This window comes from Culex pipiens, chromosome 3 (genome assembly GCF_016801865.2).
Source record: "Culex pipiens pallens isolate TS chromosome 3, TS_CPP_V2, whole genome shotgun sequence".
In the NCBI taxonomy this organism is placed as follows: Eukaryota; Metazoa; Arthropoda; class Insecta; order Diptera; family Culicidae; genus Culex; species Culex pipiens.
The window spans coordinates 13,886,105-13,908,143 of NC_068939.1; the positions used below are offsets into that span (position 1 = coordinate 13,886,105).

The 22,039-nt window shown below is 36.4% G+C and overlaps 3 protein-coding genes across 10 annotated transcripts in view; 1 reads left to right on the top strand and 2 right to left on the bottom strand.

Moving 5' to 3' along the window:
- The window catches only part of LOC120419511 (electron transfer flavoprotein beta subunit lysine methyltransferase-like), a 54,391-nt gene extending 45,119 nt beyond the window's left edge, over nt 1–9,272 (bottom strand). The window contains exons 1-2 of one of the 4 annotated variants that reach the window (XM_052711173.1): nt 9,138–9,248; nt 8,507–8,603 (exon numbers count right to left, since the gene is read on the bottom strand). The gene's annotated coding sequence lies outside the window, so the exon portion shown is untranslated. Of the gene's footprint in view, nt 1–4,731; nt 4,885–8,161; nt 8,479–8,506; nt 8,604–9,137 lie in introns of those variants that run through there. The other 3 variants (XM_052711174.1, XM_052711171.1, XM_052711169.1) reach the window with 3 other exon arrangements.
- Nucleotides 3,482–4,813, top strand: LOC120419491 (uncharacterized). Its single transcript, XM_039582179.1, has 2 exons — nt 3,482–4,021; nt 4,099–4,813. The coding sequence occupies exons 1-2, from the start codon at nt 3,746–3,748 to the stop codon at nt 4,270–4,272; spliced, it is 450 nt and encodes a 149-aa protein (XP_039438113.1). The 5' UTR covers nt 3,482–3,745; the 3' UTR covers nt 4,273–4,813.
- A 151-nt stretch (nt 9,273–9,423) lies between the features above and the next one.
- Nucleotides 9,424–22,039, bottom strand: part of LOC120419489 (protein prickle-like) — a 153,965-nt gene continuing 141,349 nt past the window's right edge. For all 5 annotated transcript variants that reach the window (XM_052711167.1, XM_052711168.1, XM_052711166.1 and 2 more), the window contains 6 exons: nt 20,222–20,335; nt 19,380–19,508; nt 12,229–12,432; nt 12,053–12,150; nt 10,445–11,559; nt 9,424–10,378 (listed from right to left, as the gene is read on the bottom strand). In XM_052711167.1, coding sequence (XP_052567127.1) covers nt 9,837–10,378; nt 10,445–11,559; nt 12,053–12,150; nt 12,229–12,432; nt 19,380–19,508; nt 20,222–20,335 — 2,202 coding nt within the window. In that variant the 3' untranslated portion in view covers nt 9,424–9,836. The remainder of the gene's footprint in view (nt 10,379–10,444; nt 11,560–12,052; nt 12,151–12,228; nt 12,433–19,379; nt 19,509–20,221; nt 20,336–22,039) is intronic.

Genomic DNA, 22,039 nt, shown 5'->3' on the forward strand with positions numbered 1-22,039 from the left:
AAAATGTGTCAACCAATTAGCACTACAGTCCAGACTTGATTATCCGAAGGCCTCGGAAAAATTTCACTTCGGATAATCGAATCACAATTTTTTTTGTTCGCTTATTTTTGATAGCTGAGCTTAAGTATGACCACCAAACTACTCTAAAGTGATTTAAAATTTTTAAATCCATCAAAAATGGCGACGATGAAATATTTGAAAAATGCATTTTGTAATTTGGGAAGACAGACAAAAATTAATTCAAAAATAAAAAATAAAACATTTAAAAAATGTTATCTGGTTTATATTATGACTTTTTATGAAAACTTTTTTCTACAATATTGTTTGCTTTGATAATTGTGATGATAGCGAATTGAATATTTTTTTCAATCGAATAACCTTAATTAAATGGAATATTTTCTGAAATGTCATTTCAAGAAAACTGTTCCAAAGATGAATTAAATCAGTTCATTAGTTGGAAATGTTTACAAAGATCATGAATACAAAGGGTTCAAAATGAGTTCACCTAAACTGATAAGACAGTTTGTTTTTATCGCGATATCTTTCAAGATCAAGAAACTGCTAAGCTTTCTCCTTATTATTCATGCATTGTGACCATTCTGTGTCATCTTTTTCCGTTTTATCGTTCATAGCAACCAATGAAGAGTGAAATTGAGTCAGGAATCAAATCATATGACTTAACTTATTATCTAAACCATAACAAGGCAAGCCAATGAACCGTGGTCCTTCCTTCAACCAGCAAATCCTGCAATTCATGCCAGCGTTGCTGCTTCTTCCCGCGAAGATGTTGCATCATCCAAGAAAGGGACCGCGCCTCCTTGGATGAAGCTCGACGGCGCAAAAAATTTCGCGCGGCGTCGCGTCGAATCAAACCACGCTGGAGGTGATGATTCGTATTCATGTGACATGGCGCACTGGCTCTCGCTTGTGATGGTTATCGAGTCTTTTCACCTGAAGCAACTCGCGGCTTTTCGCGCGCAATGTTTGAACAGCGTCGTGGGAGGGAGGAAGGCTGGCGACGCCGGCACACACTTGGACGCGTGTTAACCCAATTCCACACGACATGGCTTTGGCGACGCTTACTGTGAATGAGTGTAAGCGTCGTGGTGAGAGCGAAAGAGAGAGGGAGTAAGAGCGTTTTGCGTGCGATTGGTCACGAGAGAGATGATAATGAAAATGAATTTGGGGTAATTTGGTCGCTTTGTAACAGCATACGATTTTTAAATTGTAATTGAATTTAATCAAAAATAATTTGAATTGCGGAATTAATCAGTTGGATTCAATGAATTAATTAAAGTGAACCTAACGAAAAATATAAATCGGTGTCTTTAAAAAATCAATCTATCCCAGTTCTTCTAAGTGAAACACCCTTAAGAGTGTGAATGTTAAGTCTCTACAACCCCAGGGTTCAAAGTTTGATTCGACTTATTTGACTTTGCCATTATTTTCAAAAAAAAAAAAATTTTTTTTTTCAATCAACTTTTTTCAAATAATGATATTAGAATAAGCGAAATACTGTTAGAAACTAACATTAGCTAAACAAGATACCAAAATACAAATAAAAAAACTAAACAATAAAACATATTAGATGAAAAGTAAAGTTTATTTTATAGAAAATATGTATTCAATAATTTTATTGAATACATATTTTCTATAAAATAAACTTTTAAGTAGTTTATTTTCCGATTGAACTCAAAATAAAACCAAATGTTATTTTAAATATTCGTGTGCAAAACATACTATTCAAAATTGCCATAATCCAAAACAAACAAACCATATTTTCTGCAAAGAATTTTTGTGGTTTCAATTGGACAGAATTTTCATTAGTTGAAATTTCGATTAAGCTTCCATGGTTTTACTAAGATTTTAGAATTATAAATATCAAATCAATATGCTATAAAAAACATTTATATTTTTTTTCATTGAAAATTAAAATATGAGAATGGTCTTTTCATATGTTATATTTGTCTATACTCTTACACCCAAAACTGGCAGCGCTAGTCCGAGAGAATAATAGTCTCGAGTCGAGAGAATAGTGGTACCATTCACGGACGCAGAGAACACAGCTCGAGATGGGCGATAGAACTATTCTCTCGAGGTTCACTTGCAAAAAAAGTTCATCCGTCAAACAAAAAACCAAAAGTGTCGACAACGGGAATCGAACCAGAGACCTTTGACAAACCAATCCAATGACTTAGCTGCCTCGGCCACCACAGCTTGGTGACCATGGAGAAGTCAGAAGTCGATGTATTACACTTGTTGGAGATTTATTGATTCAACTAACGAATGAACTCATTTGTTATGATGGTGTGAGTTGGTACCATTATTCTATCGATTTTGGCACTGAGCCCTCAAAAAATTTTGAGAGAACGATTATCTCGATTCTGAATTTTGGGTGTAGTTGTCCATCAAATACTAAAAAATCCTCTTTGGAAAGATCACAAAATCCGAGAGCAACGATTATTTCAAAATCGGATGAATAGTCTAGGTGCAGTGTAACCTTTTCTTTGTATTTTTTGTTTTTATTATAATTAATAATAACAATAATAAAAATAAAGCATCTCTAATCAAAGAAATGTATCAGAAAAAAAATCACAATTTCACAAGGAAAAAATGTTCTCAAAATGAGATCATTTCAAATTAACTTTCAAGATAAGGGGGAAAATACATTTATTACTGATACAGTCCAGGCTCGATTATCTCAAGGCTTTGGCAAAATTCCACTTCGGATAATCAAAACTTCGGATAATCGAATCACAATAAAATGTTTTCCGTTGTCCTATTTTGGACTGCCGAGCTTAAGTATGAAAGTGATTTAGAATTTTGAAATCCAAGATGGCGGCCAAAACGGCTTTATTGAAATATAAAAAAAAGCATTTTTAATATAATTTGCAATCAACCAATCAAATTTGACTATAATAGGGTCGCAGAACTCGAATCTGATGGCAAAAATAAGATAATAAGAAATGATTTAATTACCCGAAGTCCCATACAAACCTCCGGATAATCGAACCTCGGATAATCGAAACTTTGGATAATCGAGGCTGCGGATAGTCGAGTCTGGACTGTAAACATTTAAAATTCAATTGAAAAGACTTGTGAAGTATTTTAAATGCATTGTTAAGCGTTTATTTTTGTATTTCTAATCAAAAACAATATTAGGCAACGCAACGTTTTATGTGAATATAACATCCCTTAAAATCAAAATTTTAGTCAATTATAAAAAACGGAAACCATAGAAAAAAATAAGAAAATTACAATTTTACCCCACCCAAAATGAACACAGATTTTCCCAACCCCCTTCCAAAAGGAACTGCACCGATTTTCACGTATCAACACGTTTCCTCACAGACAGGTCTGAACTTGTACGGTCATGATCATGAACTCCACCACCGCGGTTGTGCGCGCGAATTTGTGTTGGTACACGTGTGCTCTGGGGGTGTGTGAGGACGCTTTGGTTATAAGTATAACCGCGGCGTCGCGTGAACCGCCAGAACCCATTCAGTGACCAACCGAGGAACATCGCCAACGCAACTACTTCCGAAGGGTGAGAGAGTTAAGTGGAGGCTCGTGCGAAAAAGTGTCTAAGTGCTGGACAATTTCACAACATCGGTCAATTAAAGTTGGGAAAAGGGGTTTGATTTGTGAGGAGAAAGTGCGTTCGGAACCGATTTCGCGCAGCAAAGTTCCCGCGAGGTTCAACCTGGCCTATTACCGGACTACCGGAACGTATCAAGCATCGAAAATGGTCATTAAAACATCGGATTTGGCACCCACCATGGAGTCCAAGGTCGGCTTCAAGACGGTCGGAATTGGGGCCAGCGTCCGGACGACGCTGGTGAGCGCCCTGTCGGAAGGTCGCACCGTAATTGGGATGGCCAACGCAATCCAGCAGCTGCGGGAGGACCCCCAGCAGTTTGTGTTTTGCTTCATGGCCCCGTCGGAACACGACAGTGGATCGCACATGCAGGAGGTTCTGCTGGAGGCGTTTTGCTTCGAGCACGACATCTACATTATTAAGGTAGGTCTATAATTAGCACCCTCCCAAATGTTGAGGAATTCCAATCTAATCAGCATGACTCTCTGTTTCGCTTCCAGGTTGACAGTGCAGAAAAGCTAAGTCGATTAGTTCAGTCCAACGAGTTGGCCTGGTGTGCTCTGATTCAGAAGCCCCCGAGGAAGGAATCCCGCAGCGAAAACATCCTGATAGACCACTGTGAGCTGTACTGGGATGAGCCAGCGAAACCCGTAATCAAATTGCCGGAAAAATGAACGAACTAAAAACTGGTGAAAAAATCAAACTGAGCTGAAGAAAATCTCCTGAAACAAACGATTCAGCGAGTAAAGAAAAACAGTGTTACAGAACAAAGTGACTCTAAAGTGAAGTGGTTTGCCTACGAGCGGACATTGTTCTACTAAAATAACGGGAATCGGCGATATAATGGGCACCCAGACGGTGCAATATATAAATAGTTTCAATAGCTTCTGATAAGATAAGCATATCTTTGAAAACGATTCTCAAACATTGTCAGCTGGAGCGACGCGTGAGCCGTCGTCGGGATCGAAACCAGGAAGTGGTACTTTAGAAGACATCTGTGACAAGTTTTGACAGTGATTATTTTGATGTGTTACTATTATTATTATGACAGATTGTAATTATTTGTTAATATAATAGTAGTAAAGATAAATCTAACCTAACCTAAGCATACGATTAATCGATTGATTACTCACAGCAACCAATAGTGGTGTAATTTGTACGGTATCCTCAAATAACCAATGAATAAAAACTCTGAGAAAAGGTGTAAAAATAAAACTCTCTGCTCACTTCAGTTATATCACATCACATCACACCACTCTCACTCAGCTGTTGCCGTCGTTAGGGAGCGTTCTTTTATTACGTAACACAGTAGGGGGGGGGGGGGTCGGAGGCCGTGTTACGCTCCATACAAAATTTTTAAAATTTGTATGGAAATTTTGTTACGAGGGGGGGGGGGAGGGGGTCTAAAAGTCCGATTTTTCGCGTTACGTAATAAAAGAACGCTCCCTTAGCAATGAAATGCATGGAAGGAGAGAGCGAGAACCCATGTGGTAAATTTATTGAACGGGCTCGGAGATTCATTCACGGCTTGTACGATTTTTTCTGATGTTGTATGCAAGCTGTGTTCTAGTGTTGAAAGCGTTGAAATGTATTAAATATTTTTTGAAAAAAGTGTTTAAAAGTGAATTTTACACCTGCCCAGTTGTTTTGCAATCATTAGTTTTCATAATATCGAAGTAGGAGAAATTCTCGTTTTTTTGGCATGTTAAGCACTCGCTGCTAACTCCATCCAATTTGCTGATTTTCACTATTTTAACAACTAGGTAATTTTGCAAAACTTTTGGTAGATACTTGCTTGCTCACTTCTTATTGAACTATTTATAATTCGATTTCAGTCGAAAACGCTTCAAAAAAATTCAGAATAGTTTTGATCGATCCAGACATGCTGAATATGATTTTAAACGCAGGATAATGCATTTAAGATTGTTTTCAGTTCATTTTCACCTGTATTAAAATTTTGAAGTTTTTTGAAAAAAGTTTTTTTTGGGGGGCATTTTTTTTTTATTTGCAACGGCCTTACTGTGGTTTTATATTTTTATTTGGAAGTTTATTAGCTGATTTTGAGTTCAGACCACCTTTCATACGCATTTGTTGTTTATTTTAATTATTTCGTTGTAGTATATTGGCAAAAACCTACATTTTTGAATAAAACTTAAAACCTATTGCAATATAAGTCGTGATAATTTTTTTTCTGTTTAGATAATTTTACACAAGTTTACGTATTTCACATTGAAAATCCAAGAAATCATCGATTGAAAATTGAGGCCCAACAATAGTGTCAGGTTTTTTGCGAGTTGTTTTCCTGTTTTCTGTTTCCTTCACAACCAACTTTATTTGCATCCATTGTGAAAAATGCCTTATTTACAGCTGAAACAAATCTCTGTACTGCACTTACAAAACTACTGTTAGTCGATAAACTTAAGAAACAAACTGAATTGAATTGAAAATTGAAAACTTATTAAAACTCATAGCACTTTTCAATGAACAGCCTCTAAATTGGAGACTTGTATGAAAAAAACTTATGATGCAATATGACTTATTTAGGCATATGGAATTGATGGACAAAGCATCAAGACAAAAAAAAATACTATGAGAAGTCGATTTGCGAAATTCTAGAGACTTGCTCAAATATGATGTTGAATGCGAGAAATGTCATATTGCATGCAAGCTTTTTAGTTTGGATGTTGTAAAATTATCTGATAGTAAAAAACATTTTTTAGAAGTCAGGTCTAACGGTTCAAAACGTCAAACTTGATTTGTTGAGTGTCCAAATCGCAAAAGGCGGCTAGACAAAAAAAAAAAAAAATAACAAAAAATATTATTTTGTTAAAATGCTAATTTTGCGCTATTTTCTTTTTTCATATTTTCTTCTTAAAAACTGCTTGCAAATCAAAAATCTGATTTCAAGCCTAGTTTTTGACTTTTTTAATCAAATTTATCACTGTCAATAAATCGCAAAATATCGTAAAATATCTTAAAATGTATGATTCAATTCAATTCATTTCAGTTTTATTGGTAAATAATCAAGTTACAATAAGTTAGTTTTAAGTACATTACAGAGTTTTTGAGTTCATTTCAGCGCTGTTTTGCATCATAATTCGTTTTTGAGCAATTGGAAATGTTAAATAAGGCATAATCAAAAGCAAGAAAAGTTCAAGAAAAAAAAAAAAAAAACTTACTATATTACTATAACCTATGATAATATTTATTTTCTTCAAGTTTAACGCCTTTTTCGAGCCGTGGTAAAAAATCTAAATTATAAAAAATCCTGATTCAAAGTGCAATGTATTTTAAATAGTTTTAAATCAATTGTACAAGTACAAAAAATTGATTTTTTTTAAGAGGGAGGGGACAAAAACTTTAAAAAATATTGGCCTTAAACACCCAAAACTAGTGCGTCCATCCCGGGAATTCCCGGGATTTTTCCAAAACCGGAAATTCCGGAATCCCGGGACTTTTATATTATGTCCTGGGAATTCCCGAAATTGAAAAAAAAAAACATTTTTGGTCTGTAAATTCAGCTTACACCTTTAATTATATTCATCAAACAATTAATTAAGACAGCTTTTAAGCCAAATTTGTTGGATGATGTTTCTATTTTTTTATTGATGTATACTAAATTACTATAACCTATGATAATATTTATTTTCTTCAAGTTTAACGCCTTTTTCGAGCCGTGGTAAAAAAAATCTAAATTATAAAAAATCCTGATTCAAAGTGCAATGTATTCTAAATAGATTTAAATCAATTGTACAAGTGCAAAAAATGGATTTTTTTAAGAGGGAGGGGACAAAAACTTAAAAAAATATTGGCCTTAAACACCCAAAACTAGTGCCTCCATCCCGGGAATTCCCGGGATTTTTCCAAAACCGGAAATTCCTGAATCCCGGGACTTTTATATTATGTCCTGGGAATTCCCGAAACTGAAAAAAAAAAAATTTTTGGTCTGTAAATTCAGCTTACTCATTTAATTAAATTCATCAAACAATTAATTAAGACAGCTATTAAGCCAAATTTGTTGGATGATGATTCTATTTTTTTATTGATGTCGGTAATAACAAAAACAGAATAAAAAAATAGTATGCCAATGTCCAAATTTATTGCTCTAAAATCTCCTGTACCTATTCAGACTGTAGTCTTTATTTTTCCCAGTTGGCGGCATTGACTCAAAGATAATTTGTAAAATATTTGTTATAAAACACATGAAATTTTAAACTTTACTACATTTTAAAAGAAATTTATTAAGCATTTCTAGTCATGTCATAAATTAATTGAAAAACAAGTTTATTTATTAGAGACTTATTGAATTTGAATAACGTTGGATTAAAGCAGAACAAAGAACTTTTTTTTTGTTTCTGTTAAACTATCGAAAAACTTCTATCCTTTTAATAAAAAAAACTCGTATTGTCAGCTGTAAGTAGAAAATTGTTCAAACAATCCGAAAATAAAGTCCGTTTCTTGTTTCGAGCTTTTCTCATTATGAAAATCAAGATTTTGTCCGAAACAAAAAATGGAGGCGATTGTCGTTTTTTTTGGAGAATTACTTGTTTTTGTTGTGCTCACTTTTTTCCGTGCATGTCCATCGTCGGCGTCGTCGTCGGTACACTCAAACCCCGATGGTTTGACACCAACTGTTGTCAAACGAACGGGGTCACTTTTTAATTTGACACCTCTTTTACACGGAGTTCACACACACTACCAAACGTTTGTTTTGATAGTGTGCATTAACGCCGTGTAAAAAGTGACAGTTCGTCATTTTTTAGTTTGACTTTGACCAACCAACGGGGTATAAACTAAAATAGTGTCAAATGAAAAACTGACCAACCTCCGGGGGTCGAGTGTAGTGGGTGGTGAGATTGTTGGCTGATGTTGCTGTGTCACCGGTGGATGGATTTTTGCCAGAAGCACCTGAACGTTGTCTGGTTCCTCATGGGTAGCTGGTATGTTTCAATCAATGGTCACAATTCGATGCCAACATTTCAAAAAGCATTATGTACAAACCATCCTTTTTGAGAAAAACGCATTTGAATGTTGAGCATCATTTTTCAATTCCCATTTTAATATAACAGAAAAATATGATGTTCTAATGATAACAAATAACGAAAAACGTTGCTTTTATTGATACTTGATCATCCATATTCAATGAAACATTATTTTCGTCATTATATTTGAGAAAAATAAACATAACTTCTTTTGAAATCACCAACGTCTATATCACCCTGCTGTCATTGAGGGGGGCGCTTTGTTATGATTCGTTTTTCTTCGCCGAATGTACATGGCGCTTTTTTCATGACGCTTTTTTTTTCGTCACGAGGTTCATGTAGTCTTTTATTTGACAGGTTTACAGGGCTATATAAACAGGCTTTGCTGATGGCAGAAATTTTGTTTATGTTACTTTATTTCAAATCATTATTAAACAGACTTTACTGAAGTAACTTTTGCTCATTTTTGGTGGAGAGGTAGCTTATTAAGAGTACTTTCAGAATATGCAATAATCCAGAAAGTGTAAAAATGTACATGATGCCTTTTGAAATGTTACCGTCGAATTCACAATAATCACTGTGCGTTTGGATACGCCTAAGATAAGATAAGTAATTTTACTCCAATTTACGACCTTTTTCCACTAAAAATTAACTTTCTGCGACAACTTGCCAGAACCTTGAAGAGTCTTATTTTTTGTTTATTTTCTTCGCGAGCGATGACAGTTCTGGTGGAATCGACCGATTACACCGCTGGATTTGCACCGTACGGCAGTGTGACCAACTCAGTGGTCGTAACAAACATGGAATGTGATATTGAAACATTTAAAACAACATCAGTTTTTTTCTGCATCTTCTTTCAACTGTTCGGTAAAAAATTAACTCTATCAAACTGTATGTATAAAAGATCTTAACACTAAAGATATGAGCATTGAATACAATCTACCCTTTGTATGTTGGTGTGATCTATGAACTGCGTACGCGACATGAACCTTAAAAATCTCACAAAATATGTTTTCGAGTATTTTACGTTTCGACTTTAAAATATGCTTCTTTTTTTCGTTAAATCTGCTCTTCTCATGCTAAAATTTCAATCCAAACAATGAAAATACGTTCAAACTTGCATAATTTCTCTCTTTCTGATGCTAACTTTATACACTCCGTTCGGCGCGCAACAAACGAACGGACATTTTTAAATACTTTTGCTTTACATTTTGGTCACAATTGGGAAACGTTGCGCAAAAACGCCGCAAACATTCTCACGAAATGATACAATTTTTATTGTCTTTCTCATACGGACCGACGCCGCCTCCTCCCCCTGCATTCGGTGGCACGCCGAGCTGTTTCCGCTTCCGGGCGCACGCGATCGAGTTGTTTGGCATGTAGTGGATGCGCGTTCCGCCGTAGGTCCGCCGCATGGGCAGTTCGTACACGGTGTCGTCGGCGCTCGAAGAGCTGGACGAACAGGTCGAGCAGACGGACCGCACGTCCGAGTCGTCCTCGTCGCCGATGGCCGGGGCTTCGTGCTCGTGCACGTGGCGTGGCCTCCGCCGGGGCGATCTTCGGGTGGAGGAGGTGGAAGAGGATCGTTCGTGGTGGCCGCCATGGCGGTCGTGCCGATCGTACGACGACGAGTACTCGGACGAGGAACGGTGGCTGTGGTTGTGGTGGCTGCTCGATTTTCGTCGCGATTTGGACGATTTCGAGCGGGACGAGCTGGAGGAGGACCGGCTGCCGTAGCTCTTGGACCGAGGGAGGGAGTCCTGGAAGTCGCCCTCGAAGCGGACTTCTTTCTTAATAACTGAAAAAGAAATAACACAAAATTTGTTAAATTAAGTTATAAAGACAACATCGTTTAATGTCTCACCTATTGGCGGCGGGGTTGGCAGTTCGACGATCGAGTGCGACGCGTCGGACGCATTCTGGATGCCATCGTCCAGCGGGTCTATTGCACTTGCTTTGTCCAACGGGCTAATGTCGTCGTACGGTTCAAACTGCTGCTGGAACTGCATCTGCTGCTGCTGGGTCAGCTCGGGCATCGATGAGGTCAGCGAGGGGTTCATTTTGGCTATTCCGGCGTGGACGATTCCAGTTCCGGACCCGGAGATCTGCTCGTGCCGATTGTCCTGCCAGTTGTCCAGACTGAGACTTAGGGTGAGGTCGGTCAGATCCAGCGGTTGCCGGCTGCGGTCTTTGTGGAGTAGCCGGTTAAGCTCCGGTGAACACTGCGGGATTCGGCGTTGACTCGAGGAGTTGAGGATTGGTGGCAGGGACTCGTGTTGGCTTGCGTTGGAGTAGTGATCCACAAAGTCACCGGGTTCCGTGCAGGGTCGGGACGAGATGGGCGAAGTGGCCCCACTGCCACCGGTTCCGGTGTAGGTTTGTACATTGTCGTTGTCGACCGAGGTTGAGTAGTTGGTGGCCACCTCACTGGCCATCGTAGACGCCTCAAGCTGGAACTGCAGCTGCTGCTGAATCGGACTGGACCGAACCGAAGACTGCTGTTGCTGCTGTTGGTTCTGCTTGGCCGGACTCGAGTGCGGCGTACTTCGCTCACTGATCGGACTCTGCAGCGGTTCCGGAGACTTTGGCAAATGCGGTGAATAATCTGGCAGTAGCAGTTCGTCGGTGACATTCCGCCGAATCGACCTAGTCCGGTTCCCTGACCCCGGCAGCATCATCGTCGCAACGCAGTTGTTCATCGGAAGGCCGGAGGATGCCTCCGACGGTGTGGGAGGTTCGCCCTTGCTGCACGCTATCGAGCAGTAAATTTCCCCTCGTCGGGGCAGGAATGGCCGTCCCAGCAGGGAACAGCGGCAGGTGCTACACGCGAAGCAGTTGTCCGTGGCGTGCCAGTGCTGGCCGTCGTGGCTCATCTGGCCCTGGTCCACGCCGATGGGTTCGCTGCAAAAATCGCAATACTCGGCGAACATGGCGTCGAAGCAGTGCAGGCAGTACGGCTTACCGTCGCGCATTATGTAGCTGTAAAAGGTAACAAATTAGGCTTTTTACTGTACAGCAATCTATATAATTTTTTGAATCAAGATTCATCCCAAATATCGTGAGCGGGTTCGGATTTAACCAAGTTCTACGAATTATCTCTGCGGTAAACTTAACGCAGTAGGCCTGGCAGCTTTAGCGTTTATGATGTTTTTTTAACCTCTTCAAATTTGTTCAGAGTTGCCGATGGAAAATGATTCTTATGGCCATACGAAATTTATATGCCTTATACATATTGCTATTTTTGTTTTGCCTGAAAGGATCCAGTATTTTTTATTTGAATGGTTTTTTTTGTCAAACTGAATGCATATTGGTAAAAATTTTGTTTAAATTTAATTTTGGTGGTATTTGGTCAAAAATTCACGGAAATTTTACAGTTTGAGTTTCATACAAAAATTTCTCATCCGAAATTAGTCTTCCAGATTTTATGAAGATAGTTGTGCAGAAAAGACGTAATAATAATAGATGTTCTTACCGTTGTCCCCCGAGCTGCTTATCGCACTCGAAACAGGCAAAATGCTTAATGTGCCACGCCCGTCCCTCCGCCTCCGTGCACTCGTCCGCCAAGATGATCTGCCAAAGAGAATTAATGTTGTTAAAAAAAAAAAACAGTGCTACAAATCACCCCTAAAGGTGTTTCCATTTCCGTACCTCGTCACATGCCGAGCAGCGTGGCTTGAGGGTCTCCGCGTGGTGCCGACCGCAGTACAGGCGGCCCTCGCGGTGGAAGTAGATCAGATCGACGAGCAGTTCCTTGCACACCGAGCACACGAAGCAGGCCGGATGCCAGCAGGTGCCCGCGTCGAACCGGGACGCCGTCACTCCCATGTCGCCGGATGAGATGCATTCGCCACACTGCGCGGGGAGAAAGCAAATAACATCGTTATGTCTGAATATTGATTACGAAAATACAAGTGGAGTTGGTTTAAACCGAATCAAAATACATTTTCCTAATTCGAATTTATTTTTTATTCGTTTGAACTAATTTTAGGCAATATGGATTTTATGTGAAATTATAATGCATTTTGACATCCAGTTTTTTTTCAACTTTTAACTTTTAAATTTGCAGACATTTGGTTGTTTCATTGCCGAGATACATCTATATGAAGTTAGAATTTTCAAAAAACGGCCTTGACCAAATGTGTGTGTGTGTGTGTGTGTGTGTGTGTGTGTGTGTGTGTGTGTGTGTGTGTGTGTGTGTGTGTGTGTGTGTGTGTGTGTGTGTGTGTGTGTGTGTGTGTGTGTGTGTGTGTGTGTGTGTGTGTGTGTGTGTGTGTGTGTGTGTGTGTGTGTGTGTGTGTGTGTGTGTGTGTGTGTGTGTGTATGTGTGTGTGTGTGTGTGTGTGTGTGTGTGTGTGTGTGTGTGTGTGTGTGTGTGTGTGTGTGTGTGTGTGTGTGTGTGTGTGTGTGCAACCAACCAAACGGGACCACGCAGTCGCTTCTTACAAATTGAGTTGTTTCCATGTATTTTAGATTTTAAATCCTATACATGCAAATAACTCGCATAGGCATTTGGTAGGTGTTAGCTCTGCCGAGCTTCGGTGACCCATTTCTACGCAGGCTAGCCGTGCGCGAGGTACTTCAGCTTGAATCGACAAGCCCCGCCCTAAAGAACGTTTGCATCAATCGGATTCAAACGTTATTTAGCACTTCCAAGTCCTTGTCAAATGGACAAAGACCCAGCACGTATATAGTTTGTAGTAGTAGTATTCCTAATTCTACCAATCCAAAGAACGGGGGATCGAACCCCGGATCGAGCGACTTTGATGTTTCATTCATGTTTAGAGTTTCAAAAATTCATCTTTCCTGATCTTTCTCGTTTGGAGCAGATGGGAATCGAACCCGGGATCATTCGCTTACAAAGCGAACACCGTAACCAGTTAATCACGGCTGCTCCATATTTCCAATTGGAAGTTTCTCACCCGAAAAGCAGCATCATCCGTCAAACCGGCAGCGATTACATTCACTATTTCGTCACGAATCCGGCGACTTCTCGAGCCGCCTGCATTTTGAGCCGCTTAGAAATCGATCCGCCAATCTCAGCAAACGTTGCCTACTCCCACCCCCTTCACTCACTACTCAACTCCTTCAACATTTTCCTCAGCAATTTTCACAACTTTACAACAATAAAAACTTGGAAAATTCACCCATTTTCTCTTGAAGGTATCGGCAGAAATTTCTGACCAAAATGTAATCAATGGCTCTAAAAACTCCGTTCGGTGACCGAGATTTCTCCTGAAAGTGTCACTTCTGCACAACACCCAAATCACATGAATATCTGCAAAAATATGTCTGAATTCTTGTACCACTCAAAACACTACACTACCGAAAGAACTTCTCACGGAAATGTCCCGCCGGAAAGTCTAAAAATCGCGAACCTTAAAACGTCACGATGAAAAATTCGAAACGGGGAAAAACCAAAAAAACGCGGAGCGCAAATTCTTGTCAACCAACCGCGACCAAGGATTGCTGCGATCTCCCTCAAAAAAAAAAAACGGCCTTGACCAAATCGGCTCAAAATTTTAGTAAAGATTCGTTAAACCGGTTCTGTGTGCATGACAAAGGCCGATTTTCAAAAAAAAAAAAAAAATATTTAAAAAAAGATAAAAATATTTTTTTATTTGGCATGCACACGGGATATGTCTTGCGAGTCTTCATCCCAAATTTCAGCCAATTTGGTCTATCCCATCTTGAGATATCGTAGCACCCGTAAATCAACTGGGTGTTCAGAGAAAAACGCTCACAAAGTTTGACAGTTCGCTTTGTGCATGGCAAAATATTCAGCCTAAATCGTCTGTATCTTACTTTAATCATAAAATATCTTCATGAAACTTTCGGGAGTGATTGAAAATCATCTTTTAACTTGATTTGATAAATTTTCTGTAATATGAAATTTTGTGATTTTCTACATGTATGTAACCCCTTAACCCTCTTGAATCAAAATTTTATTTCGATTACTTTTTTATTTTTGAGCAACATTTGTTCTACGCAAAACTATGCTTCTCATGTTACATTTTCGGTAATTCATTTTGCATGGATCTTGTTAAAACTAGGTTTGTTTTTGATATTTTTGAACATTTTTTTACTGCCTCCTATCATTTTCTTTTCCCAAATTTTTTTTTCTGAAACCTTTTTAATTTTTTTGTTGGTTTTTCAATTTAATTAAAAAAAACTTTTTTTAAGTCACATAAAAAGTTCAAAGAGCTCTCTACAACAATTATTGGCAGCCTTCAAGTTTAAAATTCGAAAAAAACAATGTCGTTAACCATTTAAAAGAAGAACTTTTAACTACTTAACTTTATGAAAACTTCAGGGTTAAAAATTTGAGCTGATATATGGGTAATTCTCTACCAACTCACACGAAATCGGGAAAAGTTGCCCCGACCCCTCTTCGATTTGCGTGAAACTTTGTCATTAGGGGTAACTTTTGTCCCTGATTACGAATCTGAGGTCCATTTTTTGATATCTCGTGACGGAGGGGCGGTACGACCCCTTCCATTTTTGAACATGCGAAAAAAGAGGCGTTTTTCAATCATTTGTAGCCTGAAACAGTGATGAGATAGAAGTTTGGTGTCAAAGGGACTTTTATGTAAAATTAGACGCCCGATTTGATGGCGTACTCAGAATTCCGAAAAAACGTATTTTTCATCTAAAAAACAATAATTTTTTTTAAATTCTCGGATTTTCCGTTACTCGACTGTAAATATTTTTGAAACATTTTTTTAATGTTCTTTTCGAATCTACATTGACCCAGAAGGGTCATTTTTTCGTTTAGAAGAAAAAATTTCATTTTAAAATTTCGTGTTTTTTCTAACTTTGCAGGGTTATTTTTTAGAATGTAACAATGTTCTACAAAGTTGTAGCACAATTACAAAAATTTTGATATATAGACATAAGGGGTTTGCCTACAAACATCACGAGTTATTGCGATTTTACGAAAAAAAGTTTTGAAAAAGTTACTTTTTGCGTTTCTCTTTGTTTCGTCGTCCGTGTCTGTCGCGGGTGACCATGAACGGCCATGATCGATGACGACCAACTTTTTCAAAACTTTTTTTTCGTAAAATCGCGATAACTCGTGATGTTTATAAGCAAACCCCATATGTCTATAAATCAAATTTTTTGTAATTGTCTGCTCTACAACTTTCTAGAACATTGTTACACTCTAAAAAATAATGCTGCAAAGTTAGAAAAAAACACGAAATTTTAAAATGAAAAAAAAATTGTTCGAAATGAAAAAATGACCCTTCTAGGTCAATGTAGATTCGAAAAGAACATTAAATTTCCCATAAAATGACATGTTTCAAAAATATTTACAGTCGAGTAACGGAAAATCCGAGAATTTAAAAAAAATTATTGTTTTCGATGAAAAATACGTTTTTTCGGAATTCTGAGTACGCCATCAAATCGGGCGAATGACCCTTCTGGGTCAATGTAGATTTGAAAAGTACATTAAATTTCCCATAAAATGACATGTTCCAAAAAAATTTACAGTCGAGTAACGGAAAATGGGAGAATTTTTAAAAATTTTTAAATGTTTTTTTCGATGAAAAATACGTTTTTCCGGAATTCTGAGTACGCCAACTGCTGTGTGAGTTGGCGGAGAATTACCCATATAAAACTTTGTCAATGTTTTTGAAAATGTCATTTTTTTCTAAAAAAAATTTGCGTAGAGAGCTAAACAAAAACAAATGTGTGATTTTTTGAAATTATAAATGGCCTTTGATTTTTGTTGATGTTTAGATTTGATGATGTAAATCATAAAAAAAAACAAGTATTTCATTACACTAAATGATCTTTGCTAATAATTACGTTTTTTTGCCTCTCAGGCCTCATTATTCAAAATCTCTGTTTACTGATTTAGCCTGAAAAAGAATTATAAAATTTTGAGAAATAAATTTTCACAATTGTTCTTTTAAGTAAAAAATTTCTGCAACAAAAATGTATATTATGATAAAAATTTAATGTGTAACATTGGCATGGCTGTGCTAATCAAACCATACTTATTTCTTATTGGTCTTATACAAGTATGTAAACATTAAAAGAAATCACCATTCAAGCAGATATGAAAAAAAGAAAACATGGAAAATAATATTTTGATTTTGCAAATTCTGAATCAGAATTGGTTTTATTTTGTTTTTCATGTATGCCTTCATATGTAGAAGTTATCTAGAATTTCGCAAAAATAAACAATCCTCACGGAGAAAAAAAGTTCCCAAAATCGTGAACGTTTTTCAAAATCGTACCATGGGATTTTCATTTTCATTTTCCATTTTCATGAACGCTTGTTCACGATTTTGGGAATTATTTTTTATTCGTGCTGATTGTGATTTCAAATTTGTTTAAATTGTGTGAAAGCCATTTAGCACCACGAGTTTCTTCATAGAAGTTTACATACAAATTTGGGTGCTGTCTTGAAAAGTGCTTTGAAAAACATTCGAAAATCTGTATCTCGAGAAGGGATTTTCTGATGGATTTGGAGCCTGAAACAAAGTTGTAAGTTATGATAAGGACTGTTAAAAAAACAAACAATTGCACTCCAAAAAATACATGTTTTTTAACTTAGAGCTTAAGAGTAGATTTGACGGATTTTTTGTTCTTAGCCATGTTATGTTTTTTTTTGTTGCTAATTAGTGTTTTTTGGAAAGAGTCCAAATGCACACAATAAAATAAAGAAAAAGATTTTTAAATGTAGAAATGAAATGACAGCTTTTAAGAAAAACACGTTTTATGATGAAATTATTCAACAAAATTGTCTTTTTTAAATTAAAAATAAATAGTGTCCATCCTTGAACATGTCTAGAAAATATATTCGTGAAGTTGAGAAAGTTCTAAAATACAGACATGCCTCGGTTTTGCACTGCCCCGGTTTTGCACCGTTCAGCTGCCTCGGCCCAGTGCTTAACTGAAGCTCAGAGCTTATGAGTTTTGGGTATCGGGATGATGTCAGTTATCCATTAAAATTATTATTTCATGAAAATTTTAATAAAAATACGTATTTTTCCTGTATTTTGAAAATGCATTTTTTTCTCAAAAGAATCCAAAAATATATTGTTGTTGGAATATGGGTATCAAATGATCAGGTTTTTTCATACATTTCGGATATAATAACAACTTTTTAAGAAAATACTCAAAATTTTCACAAAACTACGTTTTTTCGAAAAAAAAATACTCAAAATTTAAATTTTTACAATATGGGTATCAAACGATCGGGATTTTTTCATAAATTTCGAATGTAATAACAACATATTAGAAAATACTCAAAATTTTCACAAAACTACGTATTTTCGAATAAAATACTCAAAATTTCAATTTTTACAATATGGGTATAAAACAATCGGGATTTTTTCGTACATTTCGAATGTGATAACAACATTTTTAGAAAATACTCTAATTTTCCACAAAACTACGTATTTGCGAATAAAATACTCAAAATTTCCGTTTTTACAATGTGGGTATCAAACGATCGGGATTTTTTCATACATTTCGAATGTAATAACAATATTTTTTTGAAAATACTCAAAATTTTCACAAAACTACGTATTTTTGTAAAACTTTTCAAAATTTCAGTTTTTACAATATGGGTATCAAATAATCAAATCATTTTTTTTTTTCAAAAATACGTAGTTTTGTGAAAATTTTGAGTATTTTCATTTTTTTAGTAATTTTCGAAATGTATGAAAAAATCCCGATCATTTGATACCCACATTGTAAAAACGGATATTTTTAGTATTTTTTTTTGAAAATACGTAATTTTGTGAAAATTTTGAGTTTTTTCAAAAAATATTGTAAAAATCCCGATTGTTCGACACCCACATCGTAAAAACGGAAATTTTGAGTATTTTTTTTAGAAAATACGTAGTTTTGTGAAAATTTTGAGTATTTTAAAAAAAATGTTATTACATTCGAAATGTATGAAAAAATCCCGATCGTTCGATACCCACATTGTAAAAACGGAAATTTTGAGTATTTTATTCGAAAATACGTAGTTTTGTGAAAATTTTGAGTATTTTCTAAAAATGTTGTTATTACATTCGAAATGTATGAAAAAACCTGATCATTTGATACCCATATTGCAATAACAATATATTTTTGGTTTCTTTAGAGAAAAAAAAGCATTTTCAAAATACAGGAAAAATACGTATTTTTGTTAAAAAATTTCATGAAATAATAATTTTAATGAATAGCTGACATCATCCCGATTTCAAAACACTATAATTTTTTGATGTTTGCATGATTTTTCGTACGATTAAAGCCAATGTCTCCCATATAGCCAAAATCCCATAAGCTCTGTGCCTCGGTTATGCACGCCTCGGTTTTGCATCCCCCATATGCGGTGCTAAACCGAGGCATGACTGTATGCTTTTTTGGACATTGTTGTTCAAAAACTTTGTGAGATTTGGCCGTGCAAAGAATGAAAAATGCCAAAAATAAGTTTTTTAAGTGCTACCCAATTGACCTTCAATTTTCAATCTTGGAAAGTATTGATCAGATTTCCAATATTAAAAAGTGAAATTGTACAAAAAAAAAAATTCAACTCCTTGTAACAAATATTTTAACAATTTTGAAATCACAACTTACTCTCAGTAGGGCCAACAAATTTAAAGAAACTTATTATGCGAAATGGCTTATTTGGACATTGACGGACAAAACTTCGTACAAAAAATAAAAAATAAAACAATGGAAAGTCGATTTGCAAAGTTTTAGTAAATCGTTCATGTTTTAATAAAGTAAATTATAAATAATAAGATAAAAGAAAAAGAAAAAACAAACAAACAGAAAAAGAGTACAAATATGTAGCTTACCCCGTCGCAGATCTGATTGTTGGCCAGCTGCTTGACGGTGCCCCTGCCGAGGGCTTCCCGCTTCCGTTGGGCCGAGAACAGCTTCAGCTCTTTGCGCTCTTCATCGGTCAGTGAATGGCAGTATCGCACCTGTGGAGAAGGAGAAAATAAGTGAATTAATAGGAAAATCGGAAAAAGGTAAATAAACCACAGTGGATGAAATGCAGCAAAACGCAAGGAAGAGGTGTTATTTGTTCAACAACTCAGAGGAAGAAAAAAAAACGCTAAAGTGACGCGAAATAACAAAATAACAAAAACCGATTGGAAAATATTTGCTTTTCCTCTGTGCAAACTCAGCGTGGACGCGCAGCCGCAAGCCCGCAGGGGGTTGTGTTTGTTGTAGGTACGTGGAATTGTTTGCACTTTTGCTTTGCTTTAGATTGGTTTGCAACGCGATGAACTGAGAAGAGGTTTCGCGCCCTCCCGGTGGACAAGTCTATTGATGGCAGGGTGATGATTTGACTTGGGAAAAAAGTTTTTCAAATATTTATAAGAAAATTGAATGTCGCAATATTTTTAGAGCGAAGAATGTAATTTTGTTTACTACAGATTTTGTAATTTATTAATTTTAAATTATTACCATGCCCCATCGCTTCAGAAACCAATCCCACAGGAGAAGCGCCCATTGGCATTCCAAGCCGAACGAGAAAGGAGGAGCACCCTCAACGAACCTTAACGGACCCTCGCGAATGGCGCGAAACAACAACTTCACTTCTTCAACTCGCCGCAGCCACGCCAAACTGAATTAATTATATTTTTATTATATATTTTCCTTGTGTCTGGAGTCCAGACCAGACTCTTACCTCATTATCGTGTGGTGGAAGCTGCTGGAGAAGCTGCCGAACCCGGTGCCGCTCGCCGATGCTGTTTACGTACGGCACCTTGTCCTCCGGGACGGCCGAGAAGTACAGGTGGACCTGGGGGTGGGAGTAGAGGAGAGGGTGAAGAATTGCGTGATTAGAAACACATTCCTTTGGAAAACGTGATTGACGTGATTTAGCGGCGGCTGGTCTTATCAGAACAAGATGCTGTATTATGCTAATCACGAGGACCATGGGACCAGAAGAAACGAGCCTGCTGTAATTTGTATCATCGGTTTGTAGTTGATATCGGGTAGATGGCAATGTTGCAAGTTCATTTCTGTTCGATATTTAAAAAAAGTAGGTTAATGTGTCTGCTGATAAACGTGCATGGGAACAAATTGAACTTATTTTATCTCAAGAACGGTTCTTTTTACGATGTGTTACTACATAACAGTGTGTCCAGAAAAAGAAGGTTTAATTTTAATGTGTTAAATTTGAGCTGAAATGTAGGAATTAACGTTTTGGTACTCAAGCTTGATGTTTTTTTATCTGTATTTTTATTTTGCAAAAATGTTTATTTTACATCTTTTTCTGACACTGAATTAGAAGCATTTTTGTGATTAAAGTAACGATTTCCATAATTGCTATGATATTTCATTCCATGGAATAAGTGACAAAATTTGTTCAGAATAATAGTATGAAAATCATCATTAATCAATCAATGGCAACCAGAAAGTCAATGATCGCTTCACAAAAATTTCTTTCAGTGTTTTTAAGAAGAGTACCACTAATTCAGCTATTTTGGTGCAGTAAATATTCGTTAAATAATTAAATAAAAGTCCATTTCAGAGTGATGATCAATTTTGTCTTAAACTGATGGACGGCTGCACCTTATGCTATTCAAAGCAATCATTTAGAAATTCCTTTCAAACAATATTTAATAAAACTGGTTTTGAAAACAAAATAATCTGTATAAAGATAGGCAAATTTTGTTTGTTTGTTTAAGCCAGATATAATGCAATTTTGAACAAAATAATGCCATTTAATATAAAATGTTGCCCTTCCATGAGCAATTCTCTACGAAACCGATGTTTCGACTATTTTAATTATTTGTATTTTTTTATTCGGCTCAAACATTGTGGGGGCCTTCCCTTTGACCATGAAGCCAATTTGTGTCAATGGTTTACCCACTCAAATCTTCATACAATTTTGGCAGCTGTCCATACAAAAATGGTACGTAAAATTATGATTATTTTTTAAATAGTGATCCTTGTAAACAATTGAAATCTCGTACATAAAACTTTTTGACCTCATTTTTCAATGTGAAATCTATTTTTCAATCGAAAAATACTTTAAATGATTTTCTAGATTAAGTGCACCGTTTTCAAAATATAGCCAAAATAAAGTTAAATTTTGTCCAAAAATTCCGTTTTTTAAACAGGAAAATTGAAGTATTTTAAGTCTCACCCAATCAAGCTTCCATTTTCTAATTTCGATAACTCAGCAACTAATGGTCTGATTTTCAATGTTAAAAAAATGAAACATTCGTGAAATTTTCCGCTCTGAAAATTGTAAAATGCTTTTCGATAGCAATAAAAAATATTGTTCCTCGAAAAAGTTTATTTTTTTAATAAGTTACAATTAAGTTTTTAATGAATCAAAAACTAACCAAAATACTGAATTTTGGTAATATTTTGAGTTTAAATGATTCTTATAAATTGAGACCCAAAATATAACCAAGATTCAATGTTTAAACGATTTGTTTCAATTCTAGGGACAGATTCAGAGCATAATTGTTTTCATTAAACTTTTTTTATA